A 24,296-nucleotide genomic window follows, 5' to 3' on the forward strand; every position below is an offset into this window, starting at 1 on the left:
CAAGAAATCAAGATTTAAGAAAACTTCTTGACAAATGGTAATCTACAACAGTAAACATACCTTGTTTTTCTTTTTGTCTAAAGAAGAACGAATTTTATTTCTACATTTCTCAAATCGTTGACCAGAATTGATGATACTGATGTCATATCCCGTAAGTGATAGTAGTACATTCTCACATGCTGCTTCTTTTTTCTCACCCTGTAGCACTGAGAACATGGGGATTCATTCTGCTCACTTATGCTCCCCATTTCTGCAACATTTGCTACTTACTCGTCTCCTAGGCCGATGTGTTAGCATCCTCCTCCTGAGGGAGAAGGATAGTGTTGGCTTGCTTGTCATTAAACTCTTCCAGGTGGTTTGACAGCTATAAAGGCTCTGCAAGCAATCTCGTTTGCTTCTTGGCCGGAGAAACATGGCTTTGTGTGCTGTCAGAGATTCGGCCAGCAAAGCAGGGGTCCAGAGGTGATATAGTGAGAAAGTCCATTGTCAGGATGGGTTGGCAGGAGGGTCATCCTGGAAATGGGGGACTTATCTAATCATGTTCATGGAATTATTTATAGAAGTGCAGAGTGGTAAAGTAGTGTTCTCATGAAGAGAAACACTTCCAGGAAGGGAAGTGCTGGAAGGGAGAAAGAGAAACGAGAGCTCGATAGTCCCCTAGAAATGTATCTAATGCATAAATTACTTGTGTATAGCACGTTTGGCCATGTAACATGTGCAAACAAACCCCAACTATTGTGTCAATCAGTTCTAATTTGTATACAGGCTGGTGGCTGACTTGTTTAAAATAATCCTCTGTTCACAAAATCATAAGCTATCTCTATGTAGAAACTAAAAAGAAAAAGAAAAACCAAACAACCCAGTAATTTTAAAATCTCCGAACTATAGGACGCCATAGACTGTGGTGCCATGGGCAATTTCAATGCTAATTACCCAGTAAAACAGTCGTCTTGCTGCTGCTTTAAGTGAATTAGCAATGTCTGAGCCTTCTCTAACTGATGTTACACGGCTTGCTGACTGTCTCAGTCTGCCCGGGCTGGGTTTGGAGGGCCTGAAAACCATACAGATTCCTTCCTCCCAAGAGCTGGACTGTGGTGAAATTCATACGTGCTTGATTACGTTTCTTGAACTTCCTCCAAGCACAGGGGGCTCCTGACAAACTTTTTGTTAGTCACTTCCTTTTCTGTAGCGAAAGAGACTGCAGAGAATACCAGTGAGTGTCTCAGCCCTTGATTAGTGACTATAGGGTGCAGGCAGATGTGAGAAATCAGTGATATCTCCTTTCTCAAGTAGTAATATCAAAGCTATTTCAAAACTAGAGGGAAAAGAGCATTGATATTTGTCCCACTGTGAGAACTGATACATAACATTGAGGAGAATTTTGCTTCTGACAGTATATGAATGAAAGTTAATTGTGGTTTTTGGAACAAAGAGTGTTACGCCTACTAGAGTCTTACTTTGGCATAGTTTCTCCTCTTTTAGTTTTAGCATGTTTCAGAAAACTAAAGTTGTTTTTTTTTTTTCTGGATTTCTATAGTGCCATTTCTAGACACCTTTGATTCATTCCACAGAACACCCACTTTCCAGCAGACTTGCTGAGTTCTTCATGGGATAGAAAAAATCTGACAAAATATGACACCCATACCATACATGTGTGACAGAAGGCTTTAATTTGTTTTCTCTGATTATTTCTGTTTGTCTGAGTGACCTGGTTTAGTTTATCTCTCTTGCATGTTCCTGTACTCCCTCCTCAATCTTCTTTCGGCCTCTGTGCAATAGGAATGAGGTTATAGGTTTCACATTCAACGACTATAGAAGTAGAATAATTGAATTATATAATCTAGGGAAGCAATATATGATAGTTGTTTCCCTAATATTTTCATATCAGACAAGTAACATGACTGTCAGGATCTGTGACAGTTTTCCCGTTAATATAAAATGTAATCAAATTAACAAGGCTTGCTTCACTTCGTCCCTTTGGTAGGGCAGCTTTCAGCAGAGACTCAGTGAAGTGAGAAGGAGCAAATCTGCTGTCCCTGGAGTCAGGTGCTGAGCCCTATCCTAACATATGATTGCTGAATAAATGTTTATGAATGTAGAGGATAATTTTCTTTACATGTTACTGAATCTTGTTTCCCTGTGTATGGCGAACGTTAACATTGTTAGGGACACTGACATTTAACATTGTCAGTGTCCCAAACAAATATTGGGTTTGGAATCAGTATTTCTGATGTTTCTCTTTTGCTTCTTTCTAGCACTCTGATATAGCACTATAGACTTTTAAAAATCTTCATGTGATGTTTTAACATGCTATTTTTAGATGGTATAGGGTTTTGCATTTGAATAATGTTTAAATCTGTGTCCCCTGACAGTTTCTGGCTTTTTCTTTCCTCATAAGATGAACTTCTGTAAGAGGCCTGTATGACCACTGGTTCTTCAAACTCAGTGATTCTTCTCCATTTTGACAATGGGAGACTCTTTACCTTCAATTCTTCATTTTGACTCCTGCCAAAGATGAGCAATCATCTTATAAAGTAGGTGTGGTGTTGAAGTCTGATGTCTCTCTGGGCTTTCTAGTGAGATACAGCATTTTCTTCACACCTTGGCAATGTCAGCGTATGGTGATATTATGCATAGTAAAATCTTTCTAGTAGGTTTCAGCCTTTTACAACGACAGCTTTAAAAAAATAATTTTCTAAGAAAGCTTTTATATTAATTACTGCCATGCAGCATGTTAGTATTTGGTAAAGAATACAGTTTTAGGATACCATTAAATTAGGACATCTAAATAGTAGCAATGAAGCAAGAAGCAACGCTTTGGGAGGTTGTTTTGAGTGTTTTCTTTTGCGGGATACCATCTACTACCTCAGAGATCAAATCACTTCACTTCAAATTGAGGGAGGAAGACTGAGTGACTAACTTTCTCTGTGCCATTTTCTTTGCTTTCTACTTACCAGACTATCTGATTATCAGAGGATTACTTGAAAATCATGATCTGGTTTCTTCTCTTGTAGCTATTTAATGAATTTCTGTATTGATTATTCACCATCTTACAAAACTGATGGCATAATAACTTCTGCTGAAAGGTTTTCAGGCAGATGATAAATTGCAAGAGCCTTTTGACTTAAAAATTCACATTTTTATAAATGGCACAAACTGCGTTCCTATTTCAACAACCTGATGCTTCTATCATTTTTTTGCTAGCCCTAATGATTCCAAAACTGATATCATAACTAGAGTGAAAATAATTCATTTTAAAAAATGTTGATATGAGCAAAAGCCAAGTGTGTGGGATGACAGATGAAAGTGGTGATAAATTGTGTGGGTGCTCTCCTGTAAGAAAGTGCCTGAATCATTATTCGTTAAACAAAAACAAAAAAAAAAAAGCTTGTTTTCTCTGCTTGCAATATTGGTACTTATTTAAAAACTCTTGGCATGTAATTGGCATTCAGTGAATAATGAAAAGCATATTTTTGGAAATTAACAGTCGTGACTTCACAATTACTTGGATTTCACACTTGTGAATAATTCTGCTTGTAATTGCTGGATTTTTTTAAAAATGACAAAAAGAGAAATACAACACTCAATGAGCACCCTTATTTAACACTTAAGTCAGTGGTCAGATGAAATCTAATCCAATCTACTGAATGCAAATATAAGTGAATATAAGTGCTACAGTGAAGTAGAATTCATTCAGTTTTCCTCTGTTTTAATTTATTCTTTCTAAATAATTTTTCATGCTTATAATGTTACATAGTGATTAAAAATTGTTCATCTGAAGCCAAATTTTTAAACTCAAATTAGTCCTTATTAATCAGGAGAATAAGGTAAAGCTATGCACATTTATTAAGCAATTAATGCAGTAAGGACTAGTTTTTCAAAAGTGTTCTTGTGGCAAAAGGTGCAGGTGATTAACTTTTGTTAATTCTTTTACATTAAATATCTTTAAAAAGCCTACATAAATGGTAGTCCATATCTTTAGATACATAAATACTTTTGAAAATATCAGCCTTCAGCTGATTTTTTTTTTAGTACAATTCCATTATCTTGGTTTTTCATGGGTTGGGATTTAATTTTCTTTTTCTTTTTCTTTTTTTTTTTTTTTTGAGGTGAGATGGAAAAGAGGAGATTTGCCTTTTGTTTTCCTTTTATTTTGAATCCAAGCTGTTTTTAAACATGTGAGTTAAAGCCCAGATTAAAACATTCCCACGTGATTTGTTGTGCACAAGGAACTGAAAGCAAACACACTGGAGGAAATCTCAAAATGCATGCCGTGATGCAGGCTAAAAGGGCAGTTTTATACTTACTGCAAAACATGGTGCTGTGATGTATAGATGTGGAGTGACCTCGGGAGTTAGATGCATTTTGTGTTCTTCTTGTGAATAAATAAGGCAGCACTTGATCACGTTTTTTAATATAAAGTTTTAGAGAAAGTCGTAGAAGTTACCCTTTTATACTGATTAATACACTCCTGGCAAGTTTAGGTTGCTGTAACTTCAGATTAAATACGAAATGGATTGCATAGTCCGTGTAGAACAGAGAACTTTAAACTTACCTGATTTAAATGTGAAAGGATATGCCATGTGTTTTCAGAAACTTCACGCACTTTTTAACACCAGAACACCTTGATGAGACTGTGTGTACTCCAAATAATGCAAAGCTTTAGTCAGCACGCTAAAAAACTAGCTACAGGGAATATGGTGGGTTTAAAGCAGAGACTTAAGTCAAGGCTTGACTTTGGGAGATGGCTTCTGCATGGGTGCTTAGCTGCCTGAAGCACTTACCTGGTTCAGATTAGCGCGTCTGAATGTATGTTTTCCCCATGTCTCCCAAATTTCCAATAGGAAGGAGTGTAATCTTATTAAACCCGCTAATCTTCTGTAACAGAAAACCACAGAACTAAGTGGTTACAAATAAAGTACACAAGTTCTAACTGATTAAGTTCTACCTAATATTAGTCTTTTGCCAGACCAGTTCAGCTGTATGTTTCCTGTAACTGAAATCCATTTGTTCAGTGAGCCACTGAAGAGCTGACTCACCCTGAAGATGAGTCGCATTAAATCAAATAGTTATGCCTTCCCCACTACTAGCAATCACCAGGGCATCCGAGTTGCTCAGTAGCTGCACAGAAATGGGACAAGCTGCTGTTTTTTTTCTTCAAGGAGCGGGACAGTAGGTTTCCACATTCCTTTGCCTACATGCCAGGACAGGTGGCAGTCATTTCCAGGCACAGGGACCTGGGGGCTTCCACATCGTGACTCTGCACACAATCCTTTTGTCTCAAAACCATGCTTATGTTGTTCGCTGTTGCTCCTGGTAAATAGGCAATACTTGTTCCATTGGGGTAATGTGATTTTTAATCTATTTGGACGTTCTCTAGAAATTAAAAAAAAATGACATCTAAGTTGCTGAACAGTTAATTTCAGAAATGCCTTCTAACACTTTGACGGCCTTCAATTCTCTGTCATGATAGGTGTTGGAAAGATGTGGGTAATTTTCACTGCTAAATATCTGCTTTCCTCTAACATACAAGTACTACAATGCACTTTTCCCAAGATGCTGGGATTCTTTTAAAATATTATGTGCTTTATTGCAGGTTTAGCAATTCACATGTCAGAATTGCAAGTAGAAAAACAAAAAATGCTTTGGTCTGGAAACTGGAAGAGTTTCTTATTTCTGGACTGGACAAACACTTTTCCTGTTTCACTCCTCAGCTAAATTATCTTTTCTATCTACTGTTTGCAACTGAAAGCCTGTAAGATACATGCCATTTTTTGTTTGGTTGGTTTTTTGGGTGGAGTTTGTTTTTGGTTTTGTTTTTGTTTTTTGGAAGGTATGTATTTGAGCCCTTTCTTGGAACTTGTGGTGTTTTGATGTAAGTTGAATGGAAAATGAACATTCTCCATGCTGTTTTTAACTGAGATAAAGTGTCACTGCATTTATCAGACATGCAAACGTTTTTGGTGCTTAATTCCTGGTTTATGTGCCTTGGTTACATAACAATTTAGAAATGTGGTAAGATTTAAGTGATGGGCTAAACCAAAAGATCATTAAAGCAGAAGGCTTACTTCTACAATTGTGAAGCTCGGTGCTCTGAAATAGCAGTAGCATCATGTTTTCCAGGAGACCTTTTTTTATGGACGACTATCTCATCGGTAAGGCTCTCTTAGGAGGCTTGAACAAGGTCAGCAGCATGTTTATCCATTTCAGTCTTCTGATTTCTTAACTTGCAAGAATAAAGCTTGCTTCATTTGAACTTCTCAGGCTGCACCGCACAGAATAACAATGTATAACTCTAAAATACCCTGCTGATGTTTTAAGATTTTTGTTTAAATGTACTAAAGGGAGTTGGAAACAGAAGCGCAGATTTTAAATTGCTATTTAAGATATAAGGGGCAATATTTTGGGTTTGGTTGTTACCATGTCAGAGATGTGAACTCCTTTAATACTGCCACATGGAAAGCTTTCTTATTTTTAATTAGTCACCTACCATGATGGAAAGCCTTTTGTTGTTGTTTATTTTTCATGTGGACTCAGTTCTTCCTGCAAGGTCCAGAGCACACTAGTGTTTGATGACATACTGGGCTCTGCTGTTATGAATAGGGACATGGAAGCCAAAAGTGCAGGAGCCCTCGTTGTGGCTTTGTTAGCAGATTACTTCTGTGAAATCAAGTAATCTTGTCTCTTGGTTTCTCCAGCTGTACAAGGAGAGAGGCTACTTGCAGAGTGCTGTTTTATCTACAGAGTGCTTTCACGATAAGTCCTTTGTAAATTGTAGGATTTCCAGTTATCCAAAATTACAGTCTAGGAATTATGTAGAATTATTAGAGTGTATGCACAAATGTATATTTAGATATCTAGAAGCATTTTATTCAGTTATTTTTGCCAGTGTTTTATTCTGTGAAACAAAGTAGCCTCATGACTTTGGTATTATTCTCCAGCACCTGGCTTCTGTGAGGTGGGAGGATGTGATGCTTTAACCACTTGTGAGCATGTAAAGTGGAAGGATAAGCTAAAGTACTTAGAATTAAGTAAAAGTTGTGCCTCTGTATAATTCAACAGGCAACCACATAAAGCAAATACAATGATAAACATCCGTTTGTTTAATTTAGAGGGGAAAAAAAAAAAAGGCAAATGTCGTGCTCCTCTGGTTATCCCAGAGAAGTAGGAAAAGAGCCTAAGAGAATTCTATCCCCAGTCATACACTGGCACAAGTTTTTTTGTTTTAATTGCTCCTGAGTAGGAGGAGGATTTAAATAAAGATATACAGGCTGAGGTTTGTCTTCTGAAGTTTCCTTGCAGTTCAGTAGGATACCTCCCCCCTCTATTTGCCTCTTACTTTGACAGGAAATGTCTTTCCGTAATAGATCCCAGGAGCAGGTTCTCAAGCTGCTAAGGAGCCTTTGGTCTGTTATTTGTCTAGTGCTGGATGCCCCTGCGATGCGTGGGACGGCTGTGGCACAGCAAGGCCTGTCAGTTAACTTGGAGCTACTTCCATTCTAGATGCTGTGTGTTGCAGAAGGAGTTAAGCAAAATAAAACCAAAACACCAAACTCTGAAGAAAGCCTATCTAGAAATGATAATTAAGTAGGAATGCGTTCTATTATAAGTTAAAAGTGCTTTGTTTATCTTTAAAATCTAGTTGAGGCAGTATTGTCTGCACTGTAATGCTTTCATGATATGTACGTAAAGATATAAATCTAAAAGAGACTATGATTATTTACTTTCCGTTTATTATTTTAGGTCTTTCATCATGAAAGGTCTCATTTGCCCCTAGGGAAATGTAATTTTAAATACTTTACCAAATCTTCCTCTGGTGGAAAAAAAAATAAAAGAATTATTTGTGGCTCTGATTTTAATGGCTGTTCTGCTGTAATGCGTCGTCTAAATTGTTTTACTCTATATCTGATTAGAAAGCCTTTAAGATAAACACTTAAACCCAGATTTTTATTAATCTATAGTAATTTTGTAAAAATATTTGGAAAAAAATAATTCAGAATATATAAAACAAATGTACATACATAAATAGTTGTCAAGCAATTGTCATAATTTTAAGGGATTTGTTATATTGCCTGTCTTTATGCGTCTTGTGAGAAAAGCTGTCTGTGGATGTAGAGTTAGAGTTTCTGCAAAGAAAAGCCAACACGTTATCGTAAAAGGTGGCATTTATGATTGATTATGCAGTCTGATCTGAACTCATGACTGAAATGTAGTATGAAGTAGGAGTGTGTGGCACTGGCATTACAGTTTTATCACAAGCCATTGTCACGGGAACAGTTGCATTTCTGTCTTGGTACGTTGGAAAGAAAACAAGCTAGAGAAGTCTGATTTAGATGATAATACTGCTGGAGAGTATGTAATGACACTGAGGGAGTGGTTATCAAAGGTTTCTAAGGGCAAGGACAGCAAGCACTGTGATACATCATCCAGTTCTCTTAGATGGTTGTAATGCCCCAGCCTCGCCAGAGCTGTGCCGTGGGGAAGCTTGGGGGTCCTTTCAAGCTGCGCCTGTGACCTCGGTTTTACTGCTCTGTTAATGTGGTGGGCCTTGGGAAGTATCAGTGATGTCCACATCAGATGGGGATTTTCAAATTGAATTAGGGGTATAAGCAAAGCTTTGGGTAAGCCAGGTGAACATTTTCACCTTTCTGCCCCTAAAAGATCTGTTGCTGTGTGTGTACAACAGTACAGAGGGGCAACGCTGGCAGAGCTGGGTGAGACCGTGCAGGATTTTAGGGCGTTACAGACTTATCAGTGTCTCATGGGCTTCGTTGCCTGAGAAAATGATCTGTGCAGCTTTCCAACCTGAGCAGGCTTTGGGACCATGTGCAGAGCTGCACCTGGACCTGCGGTCCTTGCTGGACTGAGCTGGTTTGCAGGGGCACACTGAGTGACTTTGTATCTTCGTAGTTAATCTGTAACACAGAATTACTCTGCCTGAGAAGAACTGAGCTGATGTTACTTTAATTTCCTTGTAACGTTAAATGATATTTGAAGCTGTTTCCAGAACTGAAAATCTATTATTTTCATTTTCCACCTAAATTCATTATTTTTAAATATTTCTCAAATGCGAAACCTTACACTTGATTTGACACATGAGGCCATGCAAGTGGTTGTGTGTTTGAATGTTCTGCGTTGGTATTTGACAAAGATTTGAGGGGGCGTTGTTTGCTCAAGTCCCCGTCATTGTAAGTCGTGTCTGTTATGCCTCTTTGGGAATTAAGAATGAAGAGATGAGGTGGTGCTGCTGTGGGTACTCCTGCATCTGGGGATTTTCAAGTGGCACATAAAGTAAAAGAGAGAGACCCCTTTTTTAAGACTTGAGATCTGAGTTTTGGGCTAGCACAATGACATTCTTTTTAACTAAAAATTTACTCTTGATCAGTTCTCATTAGTGAATTGAAGGCTGAAACAGCTGATTTTCCTGCAGATGGCTTAACTGCTTTTCAGGTTTCAGTGCCGCTTTTCATTCTAACTGTCATAAATGTGAAAATTGTTCAGGTAGTGCAAACGGGTGCAGGTTCTGTTTCCCAGTTGCTGGATTGAGGTATGAAACTGTTGTCTGCTTTGACATGGTGAGATCTTTAACTCAGGGAACAAAGTGCAATTTCTAAACCAAAAAGTTCTGAGCTATCCAGCAACAGAAGTGAAAGGAAACTTGAAGTTGTTTCCCAAGTGCAAAAAACCAGGCTGAGCTGTGCCAGCAAAGACCTATGTATAAGCTCTGTTTAAGCTTCCTAAGCTTGACTATGTCTTTTTGGAAGTGCCTGCTTTAGCAACTCAGCTGTCAAAGAGGGAATGACAAGCCCCTGGAAGCGGTCACCTTTCCAGCTGGCATAGTGCTCCCAGAAGTGGCTATGCATCTGTCCCTTGGGAGACAGGCTTACAAAATGTTTGAAGCTTTGGCAAGCTCAAATGCAAAGAATGTACCCTTAAACATAGTCCAAGATTACTAATCTGAATAATTAGCTGGAAAAATTGTTCTGCATGTACTGCTATGGGTGGATTTTCATTAGTGGGTGTCATAACATCAACTGGAGGTAATGCATCCTCATAAGTAAAGACGAGTGAATAGGATTTCTCTCCCAACTACAGAAAGTGCTATCCAGACTTGCAAAGAGAGTGACAGAGCATGTCTCTGCTACTTCTTCCAATAACGGCAGATATAATAACAAAGCATTCACCTTACATGAAATGTAGAATTTTCATGTCTAATACGAAAACTTTTCCTCCTCTTGTCTGTGTCTGAAGGTCTTCAGGTCTCAGACTCTTGGCTACTATTTTGAAAAAAAAGTAAGAGTGATGTCTCAACTGCCGGAATGGTGTGCGTTTCTCACAAAGGCTTTATTTGCTTATGAGAGCTAAATGCTGAGCTATTATGCAGATTTGCATAGAGTTCAAGGACTTTGATCTTGACAAAACACGCATTTTGCAGAACAATATTATCTTGGGAGCGATTAAAACTTGCATAAACAAAGGTGATGTTTGTATTGGCAAACTTTTGCTACTTCTCATTCTCTCCCCACCCCTTACTTCCCCCTCACCCATCCACTGCTTATGTTATTGCTACTGCTAGAAAGATCTTTGCTGCTTTCAGATGCTGTCACCTGCATAACAAAGCAGCAACTGAGTTGTATAATTTCTGAGCCTTCAGAAGCGATAACAGATGTGCCTGTTCCTGAAAGCCAAAGAAGGTGCTGTATGAGGAGAAAGCTAAACTAGCTGTAGAAGCTGCAGAAGCTAAGAGAGACTAAATGTAGATAGTAGGATAAAAGCCTGAATTTCTTTTTATCTTAAAGCTTCTTAAATTGTTTTTTATGTTCCAAAGCTCTTTGATCTATGTGGGTAGGTTTGGAAGGAAGCTTCATCCACATGATATATGCTGATACAGCTGTAGTATTGGAAATATGTAATTGGGGTGTGTGTCACACTTGTACATAAACTTCACTGATGCTTTCGTGCTTAGTGTTTGCTCAAGGGCAGAGTTGTGCTGAAAATCTCACATAGGAAAGGTGTGATTTCAGAAGTCACTTCAAATTACATCAAGGTATTTCTGAGCTTTAGGTTGCTTGTTAAGAAAAACCTTTCCAGGAGGGCAGTGCAGCAGTGGAGCGGGTTAGCCAGAGAGATTTGCAGTCTTCACCAAGGGAGGTTTCCAGGTCAGCCCCAATCTAGTATTGCAAATAGCTCCTCTTTTAAGGGGTAGCTTGGACTGTGACCGTCAGAGATCCCTTCCAGCTGCTGATTCAATGAGTCTGAAAAGATGTTACCAACACTTTTCTTCAGGATAGTCTGAGAGTCAGCTTGCCTTGGAGTATCTGTTTTATTAGGATACCAAAGTAGTTAATATGTGAATTCAGTCGTGTAAAATAGTGGGGCAAGTATGTTTTCAATCCGTCAGGATGAAGGATCAAATGGTTTTTCACTGGGACCGGCTGTACTGTAACCCGTGAACGACTGACCTTCAGGAGTGCTGAAGTGAACTTCCATGGATTCCTGACAAGGGTTGGCTCAGTTTAGGGTAGTTATGGGGGTTCTTTTCAGTCAGAAGAAGAGAGAAGCAATACTGTTTGAGTGCAGCTAACATGAAATGTAGTGAAGACAAGACTGGCATACAAATCTTGACAGGTAATATGTTCACCCGTACAGACTTCCACAAGTAATTTACCAATTAAAAATAGTGGAAAGAAAAACTGGACGTATTGCAACATAAACCACAGAATGGTGTTGACGTAAAGTTCGCCTTTTAAAACATGACTAATGCAACGAAAATATTTGGAAAATGCTGTTGGTTGTTATGAGTAGGCTGAAAAGCTTTCTGTGGGCTTTCCAGCATATCACAATATTAATTTAAGCTTGAGATCAGAATTAATCATTTTTGTCTCTCCCCTTTTTTAACCATCCCACAACAGATACGTTACACTAAGTGTTACAGCTCTGCCTGCAAGTAAATAAAGTCCTGTCAATTGGAGCTGTCAGTCGAGGTCCAAAATGTCAGCTCTACCGCTTCTGCATGAAAAAGGAAATCTCAGCAGGAGGTTGAAGAACGAAAAGTATAACTGGAAGGCTTTCTACGTGCCAGCATGGGAAGAAGTAGTATTTTTGCCACATCTTTGTTATATTTCTGTGGTGTTTTGTTCATGGGCACTACAGAAGTGATTTCCATACGTAAGGGAAGGGCCGTAAGTCCTAGTCCGTATCCTTAGCGGGCTTTATGAAGCTGGTTTTGCCCTTACTGGGTAAGATGATACAGAGGAGACCTGCATGTGCAAATCCTAACCAAAGCTGTTTGATACTAAAGTTGCAGAAAATGGTGCTGTTTTGATTGCTGTGTGTTTTAAGATAAGGTTTTGCTCTAATGCTGTAGTCCTAGCTGTGGTAATTAAACTTGTTTTCCCATGGAAATCTTGAAGAGAATTTCCTCAGTTCCAAAGCATATTCTTAGCAATAGCTTCCCTGTGGTTGAGGCGGGAATAAATTCTAATTTGCAGCTTAATATTGAGAATTGAAATGATAGAATGATATAGTGAAATACAGTGATCTCTGAATTCATAGATACACGGCTTCGGTGTGCTTGTATGCCAGGTACTTTCAGAAACATACAGAAGTGTGTTTATAATACATACTATAGTGCATAAGAATTCTAGTTACTGCCAAGATATGCTGCTTGTAAGGAGTAAACATACTTTTAATCTCCAGTTTTACCATATTGTTTAAACCAAGGAGCCTTTCTTCTAAGAAAACGTTCCTTATTAGAAAATCCAAAGCTTTCACAATAGACTTTGATCCTTACTATAAAATGAAAGGAGGAGAAAAGCTTTCACACCAAAATGCTAATAATGTTCTCTTTGTTAGTGCCTTTGTATTGCATATTAAATGGATCTTTGCCATCAGTCCAAGTTCTGCAGCCTTGTAGGCATCTACCTTCCCGTGATACTGTCATCTCTGGACTGTGTGGTGGACTGTACTTTTTTTTTGTCAGCTGGGGAAGAATGCTGTTTATCCTTTGTAAAGTATCTGCCCTAAGTGTGGGTGGACCACTCTGTTAAACTAAAAGCATGTGTTTGTTGTAGGTGCACTATTAATATACCATTTCTATATTGTTACATGGTGCAAACCAGAAGGGGCAATGTGGCACTGGGTTTATTGTATGAGCAATAACTACTCTTTAAACACCTCATGATTACATGATTGGGTTTTTACATTGTGGTTTGGTAAATGGAATGCTTGTATTGTATTCCAGTCTCTTCAAACTCTCCAGGAAAAAAAAAAAATTAAACTCTAATTTGCTAGGAAAGACCTGTACCTTTTAGGGAGAGGAAAAAAAAAACAAACACAAGTATTTCCTAGCCAATTGTGCTGGACTTGTGCATTTTTATAGTCCTTTTGAAAGCATGATGACAAGGTCAATAGTCCTGTATATGTTTTCAAATTATTTGCAAGTTACTGAATGCCAGACCTTCTAGATTTTTTTTTTAATCTGCTTATTTTTATTTATACTCTAAGTCCATTCAGCAGTTAGATGTCACTGCAGTGAGCTTCTGGGCATCCTGCCAAGGCTTCAGTTTGTCAGGATGCTGGATAAAATACAAAGAAAAATGCTTCTCTGTTTCCTTCTAAATTTTACAAGTAGCATTATAGCCTCAGAAGCGAGACCACCTTTATTAAAGAAAGAGCAGAACTAGATGAAAACAGGACTGGCTCCCACTTTCTCTCTCTGTACAGCTAGTTAGAATGTAGAGTTCACTTTGACATGTAAGAACTGCAGATGTCCACGAATTTATAAGAAAGCCTGAGCTAGAGACGTAGGCTTTTGGCAGACAAAGGTGTCTGTGTTTAATATTGTAAAATTGTATAACAGCGTAGCTGGCAAGATAAGTGAAGTATTAAAACTGAAGAACAATGATTAGAAATTTTAGAAGCTCACTGTCATCGCTGCCTCTCTTACAATTGATCCTGTAGCGATAATGACGTGTTTGGCAGAGCCTTCTTCCTATGCACTACAGTGTATGGTTTCCACAAATGTTCTCATCCTTTCTTAAAAAACCACTTTGTGTATTTTAAAAGTTGTTTTTATATTGCAACTTGACATTCATTTGATTCAAATGTAGTAAGATGTAGGAGCATATTGGGAAGGGAACTAAACGTTATTTTTTATCATGGAATATACTGTGGTCAAGCTAGTTGTTGATTTCCCAGGTTAATTTCTGTGTAAATGTGATTTCTATGTATCAGAAAAAAAAATAATTATATATAGATACTTGCTTGCAAATCTGACCCGAGGGGGAGTAAGTGCCACATGCCTCCTTGTACTCTCTTTTTTGTTGTTGTTGTTGTAGCGTGTTTTGCTGTATACATTGCACTGCAAAGAACAAAGCAATGTAGCTGCAGTATTTTCCCCCTGCATTTTAGAGATGGTGTTTGTAAATGAATCTGAATCGAGATTGTTATGCTTTGGTAAGAATTGAAAGGGAATCTGTGTGCGTGCTTTGGAGTACTCACTAGGAAAGATTACTTTCTATTGTAAGTTACAGACTTTTTACATGAGAGTTTGAGAACAGCCATGCTGTGCCTACTGGGAGAATAGATAGGATTTAAGCCTCTTACACTATAATGACATAAAAGCAAAAGTGATTTTGTTTTTCCTGTAGGAAAATAAAATATAGAAGAAAGGAATTTAAACGTGATTTGTTTGATGTTCTCATGTAATTGCTTCTTTTTACTAATTTCCTCTCTCTTTTTCTTCCAAGTTTGTGCTGAAGCTTTCAATCCAGATGAAGAGGAAGAAGATACAGAACAAAGGGTAAGCACCAGTGAATTGCATCATGCATGGTTCTCTCTACAGTTTGACAGGCTGTACGTCACCTTTCCCTACCACTTGTGCCTTTCGTTCTGAGAGGCTGTGTGGTATGCTGACATTGACAAAGTGTCATTGCTCTGAAATTTAGGGCGACTTTGCCTCATGCACTTTTTTAGTCACTACAGCTTTAATATAATTTTACTTCAAAGGGCTTGAGAGCTGTGCTTAAGTCTACCATCTTTAAAATTCTGGATATTTTCCTGTCTTAATTATCTTAAAGGCTTGTTGAGGCAATTCCTACAGCATTGATGCTGTTTTGAAGAATTAGTTAAGCTTTACCACAGCTGTTTCTTCATGGGTGCTTAAAATTCCTCACGTGCTTTTTACTGCCTTTCTTGTCAAAGCAGTTCTGCCTGGGTAGGAGAAATACTTTGTCGAAGTATTTTGAGACTGTGGCCACCTGTTGTTCTATTGTTTTTGAAAGATGGGAATTTCTAGGAATTGCAAGTCTGGATACTGTAATTGTATTTCTTTAGAGATGCTCTTATGTGACCAAATCCTGTAGCCTGGCTGGTGATGATCAATGTTTTCTCTCTGTACTTCTGATGTTCCTTTTCCAGATTCCATCTCAAAGATGCTTACAGTCCTGCAATGAAAATCTAAATCTAATTTAATTTTTCTTAAACAATAAGATAATTCATAAATAAGATGCTAAAAAAAAGGAAAAAAGAATATAAGTGTGTCTGATCATCCAAATGTTTGTAAACCTGGATATATGAATTCCATCAAAAGTCTTAATTTTTGTGATTACTGTCTCAATATTCAATTTGCTTTAAAAATAAAGATCTGAGATCTGCTCAACTTTGGACAATGAATTTTTAGAAATGCCTACTGATGTAACTGATTTTTGGAATATTTGTTATTCCAGAAATATAGGTAATGTGTTGAATGTGAGGTAATTAATATTTTTATATGTGCTTCCATAATTAGCCCCCAACAAGCACATATATAAACATTTTTGACACAGTGACTGTTGGTTCCTTTAACCTGATGAGATGTTTATAATTGGAAAGAAGTAACAAAAAAAATCTCTCAAACAGCAAAGCTTTTATTTAAATAATTTTGTTGAAACAAAAAAGTTCTACTTATATAACTTCAGTTATTAGGTGGGCTGAGATACATATAAATCATAAATCTTATAAACTACCTGTATACCAACAATAAGTACATTGTGACTAATATAGCCAGAGTATAGGAAGAAAACTGTTAACTTTTTCCTCTGTTCCAAGTGCTCAAGTTCTGACTGTATCTGTGGCTGGGTTAGAAGGGAAGAGAAAGGAAAAAGCCTCCTCTTCTTTCTTGTCTTTCTTGACTGTTACTTTGCATTTTTAAATTGTCAGCATAATGTATTTCTTATGTCTCTTTCTTTCATTCTGTCTTGCATTGTATGTTTATATATAAATACCGTTTATGCAAACAACAAAGAACTGTGTACTTTGACACTTTTAAATTGTGATCTACTTTTTCACTCTGAAGTGAAAGTTCAGTCTGTAATCATATTTCTTTGTTGTCGTGAACAACAGTTTTGTTTTACTTTGTTTTAAAGGTAGTTCATCCAAAAACTGATGAACAGCGATGCAGACTACAGGAAGCATGTAAAGATATCCTGCTCTTCAAAAACCTAGATCAGGTAATATAATTTTAAGGAAATATTAACTGGAGTTGATGCTTTGTAGCACAGATCAAGAGCAGCCCTGAGGAGAAGGACTTGGGGGTGCTGGTGGACAAGAAACTCAATATGAGCTGGCAATGTGTGCTTGCAGCCCAGAAAGCCAGCTGGATCCTGGGTTGCATCAAAAGAAGCGTGGCCAGCACCACGTGGCCATGCGATTCTCTCCCTCTACTGTGTTCTGGTGAGACCCCACCTGCAGTACTGCATCCAGCTCTGGAGCCCCCAACATAAGAAGGACATGGACCTGTTGGACCGAGTCCAGAGGAGGCCACAAAGATGATCAGAGGGCTGGAGCACCTCTCCTATGAGGACAGGCTGAGAGAGTTGGGGCTGTTCAGCCTGGAGAAGAGGAGGCTCCGGGGAGACCTTACCTTGTAGCAGTCTTCCAGTACCTAAAGGGGGCCTACAGGAAAGACGAGGAGAGACTTTAGCAGGGCCTGTTGTGTAAGGACGACGGGTAACAGTTTTAAAATAGAGGGAGGTAGATTCAGACTTGATATAAGGCAAAAAAATTTTTACAATGAGGGTGGTGGAACACCCTCTGGTTGCCCAGAGAAGGTGGTAGATGTCTTGTCCCTGGAAACATTCAAGACCAGGTTGGACGGGGCTCTGAGTAACCTGATCTGGTTGGAGATGTCCCTGCTTCTTGCAGGGGGGTTGGACTGGATGGCCTTTAAAGGTCCCTTCCAATCCAAACTATTCTGTGATTCTATGATCCGAATAGGTATCAAACATAAGGGAGCCAGTGTCCAATGGATCACTTCTAGCAAGGTTCACATTGGACTTTGGACTAAAATAAATTCAGATTGTCGCAGAGTTTAACCCTGAGATTTTGGGCATCCCCAATGATAAACCTGATTTATGTTTCAGTGTAAAGTGCTGGGGTAGTAGATAACTTCTTTCCTGTTAAAAGCTCGGTGTGATGTATCGTGTGTAAGCTCCATGGTATCTTCTAAATGAGTCTGTAGAATCCTGATTACAACTGAATTTTGTACTGGTTGAGAGCAATGACTTACTAGCAAGGCCCCTGAGCATGCTTAGTACTCATATTTAAATCAAGAGGATTTTTTACAGTTCAGAAATTTGATGACGCTTGTCCTTTTATTGGCAGAAGAGCTCAGTATTTTATTTACTTAAAATAAGTATTTGCGTGTTCATGCTCCAAATAAAGCATTATTGAGTTACTGTGTTTTTAAAAATCTTTTTAAAATCTGTATTGCATGGTTTCCGACAACTGTTACTTAAATGCATGCTGTGAAATATGTGGTTAAAATAAATGGCTTTCATGCAATGATTGTGTGATTAGTTTAAATATCAAGAGAGTTTTTAAAGACCAGAAAATAGCATTCTAGTGAAAAGACAGGCAGTATTTTCAATATAGTGGTGCCTACAGATGCTGCAATGATTATTCCCAACTTAAGGAACGCAGTAAATATTTCAAGTGTATCTGGCAGCATAAAGACTAGTTTGTGTGTTCAAGCAATATATTTTTAGAAACTCAGCTGTGATCTACATCTTCAACTTTGAACATCTGGTCACTGAAAATGCAATGAAAGTCCATTGTTAACGGACTTCGGAATAACGAAGATGTTAAAGCAGCTCAGTATTGAAGCAAGGCATTTATATGGCATTGTCTCTCTTGGCTTTCACAGCTTCCCTGGCTGTGCTGCCTACGTAGTTATGGCTCTTCAGAGAAACCTAGCTTGAGTTTGCCATGCAGACCAGCATTATCCCAGTTTCTGTATGTGCTCCCTGTCTGTACCTATCTGATCTCATCTCGTGCTGGAATGGCAGGTTCTCCAAGCCACAGACTGTCTAGGGAAGTAACTCTGTAGAAATAGTCATGTCTAGTAGTGATGTCCATGACTAGGGCTCTTAGGTGATGACAGTACAAATAAGTGACTATTAAATCATGGTGCAGTTTCCAGACATACACACATATAGTGAAATATAGGCACTGTTGACATGGATCAATGTGTATCCATCACAGTGAAGCTGTGTCAGATTATACCAAGTGAGAGATCGCTGTACCTGTGCGTGCAGGCACTGAAATGGTATGCAGAAGTTAAGCCATTTTGACATAAATTTGAGATAATAGCTCTTCTGTAATGAAGTATCTATGTTTGTCTGCATTATTTAACTTATATTAGTAAGCTAGAAATTAGCGAGGTGCTAGTGGAAATAAACATTTAATATCAGAATTACTTGTATTTGCATACAGTAAAAATAATGCAATGCATGTTGCATTTCACTGTCCAGATCAAGTCAAATTAACTTGCCCTTGTCCAGCAATAATGCTAAGGTGTATTTTCTGAGAGGTGGTTTTTCTTGCCCGTCCCCTCAATGTCCCATTTGTTTTATAGGAGCAGTTGTCTCAGGTCCTTGATGCCATGTTTGAGAGGAAGGTGAAACCTCAGGAACATGTGATTGACCAAGGCGATGATGGAGACAACTTCTATGTCATTGAGCGGTAAGCAACTGTGCCCTTGGAATGTAGAGTATGTTTCTTTTCAGTTTCTTAGAAATAATGGGAAATGCTTGGAATTGGAATACTGCAGGACAGTTTCTCAAGGAAACTTACTTTTTGCAGTCATTGCCTCTTCCTTTGATCTTTCCATTTTTGCCTTTAGGCCCCCATTGACTTTGGATCATTTGCCCAGGGACAAACAAATTTGACACGGGTGGACATAATAATTTTGTAGATTGCCTGTATTGCAACAGGCCTATAACAGATACATGTGTGCCTGCACCTTTTGAGTATCTTTTGCCCTTTTGGAAGAAATTTTGACTAATGTTACTTTGAATCACCATATTTGAAGAAAAATTAAGGACACAGATTTATTTCCTCATGTAAAACTGTAATATTAAACAGAATATTACTGAGTGAATTATAAATGTTGGAACACGATCTTGGCAAACTACTTTTTTGATGTGCTGTTACCTTCCTTATCGCTGAAATAATGACACCATTAATACTGTATTAAATGCTTTCAAAGCAGTTCTTCAAGACAACGCGTTGCCTTTTGAATTGTGTGTGTCAGAAAGGCTATACAGTGAGGGAAATTAAATTTGGTGTTGTCCAGCAGTAGAGCATGCCGGCCTTTTCTGTAAACACCAACTCGGCTGCAACACTTACGCTGGTTATTCAGTTATTAGAAAGAATTCTACAGTTACGAATTTTCTGTCCTCCTCTCTCCCTCCCAGTCCTCTCATTTTTTCATGCAGAAGAATAGCAAGATACTGGTGCTTATGGAAAGCTACAGTATTTCCACTTACCTGCAAGTGCAAATTCAGAGGAGTCTGGCTCTTCCAAGGCATCAGTAGGCATGTCTGGTTACTCTAGGATAAGTCATTAATGCCAGATATCCCCGAGGATTAGTTTCTTCCTGTCTGAGTGAACAGTGACTTTGTGTTGCAGATGTAACTCTTTAGCTTCTTATCTCCATAGAAAAATAGGCTTTCTAGCACAGGCCTTTTTCTCTCCCCCTCCAAGTCTTATGGTTGTAATAAAATACATCCAGTACATCCTCACTGGATCACTTTTGTCTGAGTGTCTTTTACCATGTGCAGAGAGATGGCAGGCAGGACAAATGCAACTTGAGGATGCAGCAGCTATTTTAGTGCTTGCTGCATGGAAGGGAGAGCTAGGATGAATGTGTTGCATGGCTAAACATTAGCATGCTCATCACTGCTGAGGAGGCAGCTGAGGAGTCTCTGCTGATCGAGCAGTCTTCAGTCAGGCGGGGCAGCACTGGCCTCTGTTGCCTCTTGGAACAGACTGATCCACAATCTTGCTGAGTAGCCCTCTTCTGCTTCTTTTTTTTTAATTTCTTTTTTTTTTCCTCCTTGGGGTTTTACACTTTTTTTTTTTTTTTGTGTCAGTATTATTCTTTCAAGTCCTTGAGCTCCTAACGATTACCATCTCAGCAATTACACTTCGGTCTGTGTTTTTATTCTTATCTTGCACGGCCTTAGCACATGGACTGACTCACAGCTGAGCAACAGTTTTCTCAATAAAGCTGAGCCAAGGTCACCCAGTGGTGCATTGCCAATAGTCCTTGGGCCACAGACAGCTGAGTGCTTGGCTGAAGGTTATGTGGCTGTAGTTATTTGGAAATAAATGGCACTAGTAAGTGACTTTCAGACTAAGAGATGGGAAGAAGTTGTTGCATTTGCTTAGGGTGCTTAGAGATGGCTCTTCTAGATCAAAAAAAACCTCTGAAGGTTGTTGCCTCTGGAGCATCTCAGAGAATCATTAAATAGATATTAGACATTAAAAGACTTAGTGAAACTTACCATCAACATTAATCCTTATTTAGTTTACTGTTAGCGTACTGTTGGTTTCTTTTCCTGTCTCCTAGGTGTGAGTAAGCAGTAGAGTGTAAAAAGTGTCTGATAAGGATGTTACCCAGTCTTCATGCACCTAGCTTCCTCCTTTAGCTTTCTGACAGAGAGACTATATTTCTTGGATCTTCTGACATGTCTGAATCTGGCCCATCTACTACTGATCTAGTAGTCAAAGCTTTTTCAGAGTCTGAAAGGCTTTAATGCAGTAAACCCTCAAGTCATAGTGCAAATGACTTACTCTGATGTATTGTTTGTTTGATGCACGTAATGCCCACTTTGTGGAATCTATTACAAATGAAGCTGGCATAAAGCTGTCCTGCTGTGGTTTTTTGGTATGTGTTTGTGGGGTGGTTTTTTTTTTTTTTTTTTGTTTTGGGTTGGGGTTTTTTTTGGTTTTTTTTTTTTTTTTTTAGATGCAGCACTGTTCTAAGGTAACTAACAAACCCAGGGCTGTCCATCAACAACCCTGAAAGACCCTCTGCTGTTGATACCAGGCAGGTTTCACTGATGAGTCTGTTCCCATACTTGCTTATCATGAAAAGTTTCACCTACTGCCACTTCTGGTGATTCCTTTTTTTTCTTATGTGTCTAATGATGTTCTGGGAGATAATACCATTCCTTCTGACAAAGATCTAAACTCCTGGGGAGACCTATATGCATGTTCAGCTGCTTAAAGGCAGGAAGATGTTCTCTAGCTGCTTTTCCCCAGGGCATGACATATTTTCTAAAGTCTCTTAGGCCAGTGGCTAGTCTCAGAATGATCTCTGGTGCCATAGCCAAGAATTAATCAATCCTAATCAAGCTATTTTAAAATTATTTTTAAAAGACCCAATCATAAGACAGTTCTGAGGGTGTTACAGACAATTGTTTGACTTTTAAAGGGCTACCTTTCTGTGCACAGCCTATTTCTTCATGCGTGTGGTCCAGATTTGTGTCTTGAGCTTTGACTCACTGAACTTGTACCTGCATCTTCATCAGAGTAGTCTTTTTATTCTTAGTAAATTCTGGGATACTGTTCCCTTAACTTCATAATAATGTAGGAAATGTGCCTTTTGGAGAACAGGGTGAGGAGGCCTTTCCAATTCAAACAGGTTACAGCTCATTATGAACAAGGTGCAAGGAGGTTTCTGGTACTTGAACTCTTTCCTCTTGATCTGTTCAGAGATCCTGGCTAGATGTCAGCAGTTTGAGAGAGCTTTCCTGTTTCTACAAGTGAGCTATAACAGGGCAGGGGGCGGGCGGGGGAAAGAAGAATTAAAAACCTTTTAGCTTGGCTGCTTTAATTTGAAGCCAATGTGACTAGAGTGGAACCTGTCATGTTTTGCAAAACCCATGCTTCTTAAGTTTGTGTCACCTCAGTGCACAGAGCTTTGTGAGAGTAACAGATGCTCTTCAAGTCTGAACATTGCATTCTGTAACCTGCATTCTTCAGTAGCCACATCTCCAGGAAAATGGTGATAAAATTGGTTGGTTCAGCTGTCAGCATGCTTGGAGTTGCAGCATGATGTAAAGTTGAACTGAGTGATAAAAGTTTTGGTCGTAAGGGAGCTATGAGACAAATACCAGGTGGGAAATGGTTGCCTCTGGAGATCTCTGTGCTACAGTGTAAAGATGTGGCATGTATAACGTTCCTGAACTAGCTTTAAATCCTCCAGCTTGAGGATCAGTATGTGCTGCTCGTAGTAAGACTGGTCAGTTTGTATGGCAAAACTCACTATCTTAGATATGTAAAGAAAGGCCCTTTCTGTGACCTTTGTGCTTCTGTGGCATCACTGTTGTCCATACAAGAGCTGGATAGTTTGAATCTAGCATGGGCACATGCAGATACCAGCTACTATTGCACCTCGGGGTCATGGTGCAGACATACCCTTAAGCTGGAGTTGAGGCAAAACCATAGTAGCAGGTGCAGCAATGCTGTCGCTGAGAAGATGGGTATAGATGGATCCAGGTGACTCCGAAGAGGCCTCACTGAATAACACGTGTGCTGTGAAGACAAATACTGTTAAAGATGATGAAACTACCTATCATCCTGGCCAGAACACTTACAATAGCAATATCAAAGTACTGTGCGGAGGAAACCAGGTAGATCCTGCCCAGATTTATCAGGAGTGAAATGCTTTCTTACAAGAGAATTATTGTGAAAATAGTGTAGATAGAAGCATCTTGGTGTCAGGCAATTGGAAAGGTCAATAAAGCATATTCCATCTCACTATTTGTATAAGAGCAAAAAGCTGTTTTTATGATTTGTACTGGAATGTTGTCTAATAAAAAGCATCTATTCCATTGTTTTCCAGGGGATTGTATGATATTGTTGTAGCAAAGGACAACCAGTCACGCTGTGTGGGCCGCTATGATAATCACGGCAGTTTTGGGGAACTGGCGTTGATGTACAACACTCCTAGAGCTGCCACCATTGTTGCCACAACAGAAGGAGCCCTTTGGGGACTGGTAAGGAAAGGAAGTTGCTCTCATATGCATAATATTTTAAACACTAACTCACTGTATTCAGTGCTTCTCTTGGTACGGCTCCTTGTGCTAACAGCTATTTTATCATGATCTGTTATCTCACCTCCTGGCATAAGAGATCCATTGTGCAAATCTTTTTGGCCACCTTTCTAGAACAACTTGTCTCTAAAAAATATATCACTAGTTTTATCTATCCCTTTATTGTTTTGCACTTGCTGTGATTGTGGCTTTTGTTAGAGGGGGGGAAAAAAACCCTGCATTTGTTTTCATCCTGCAGAGGACAACAGAGGCATTAATGCATATATTTTATGGGAGGGGGAAATAATACCTAAATGACATTCTTTATTTTGAACTTGCCTTCCTACCATTTTGTCTGTTTTAAGGAGAATGGGAAAATGTTAAATATCTTCTTGAGGATGTCAGTAATGTGAAGAGCTAGGAAAGCTGCCCAAAGCTTTGTTTTCCTTCAAAATAAACTGTCATGATGTTTCTGGTCCCTTTGTGTTACCCTGGAAGAGGTTCTCAGGTCAGCATGACCTATGAGATACCAAGCTAAATGATGGTGTTGCTTGTCTCTAGCCCAGCAGTGTTGAATGTGAAGCTGTAGACATTAGTTTCCTTTTTTAGTTCTTTTCTCTGTACTATTTGGATAGGGTTATTTTCACAGTGCTCTCTTACTCCTCTGTGAGGGCTCACATAATAAGCAGATTGTGCGATCATCGAAGCCTTTGAAGCCAGAAGTGTTGTATGCTTTCTGTGTGCGCTGGGCTCCTCGGCAACTATCTCTGGGGGTTGACCGTGTGTTGTGACCTTGATTATAGGACTGATAAGCAGCTACACACCGCGTGCTTATGCGATCTCTGCACTTGCTGAGAGGAAACTGACGTCTGACTTCTTTTTTTGTGAGCTGAAATAAAAGATTTTGGTAAATCAACCAGGGAGTAATGTCAG

General features: G+C 38.9%; 1 protein-coding gene across 1 annotated transcript in view; it reads left to right on the forward strand.

Annotated features, from left to right (window-relative positions):
- The window catches only part of PRKAR2A (protein kinase cAMP-dependent type II regulatory subunit alpha), a 61,317-nt gene that overhangs the window by 26,105 nt on the left and 10,916 nt on the right, over positions 1–24,296 (forward strand). Inside the window, exons 3-6 of the mRNA XM_086755584.1 lie at positions 14,751–14,803; positions 16,407–16,490; positions 18,896–19,002; positions 23,174–23,327. Coding sequence (XP_086611710.1) covers positions 14,751–14,803; positions 16,407–16,490; positions 18,896–19,002; positions 23,174–23,327 — 398 coding nt within the window. The remainder of the gene's footprint in view (positions 1–14,750; positions 14,804–16,406; positions 16,491–18,895; positions 19,003–23,173; positions 23,328–24,296) is intronic.

Source organism: Chlamydotis macqueenii, chromosome 10 (genome assembly GCF_036417535.1).
Source record: "Chlamydotis macqueenii isolate bChlMac1 chromosome 10, bChlMac1.mat, whole genome shotgun sequence".
Classification (NCBI taxonomy): Eukaryota; Metazoa; Chordata; class Aves; order Otidiformes; family Otididae; genus Chlamydotis; species Chlamydotis macqueenii.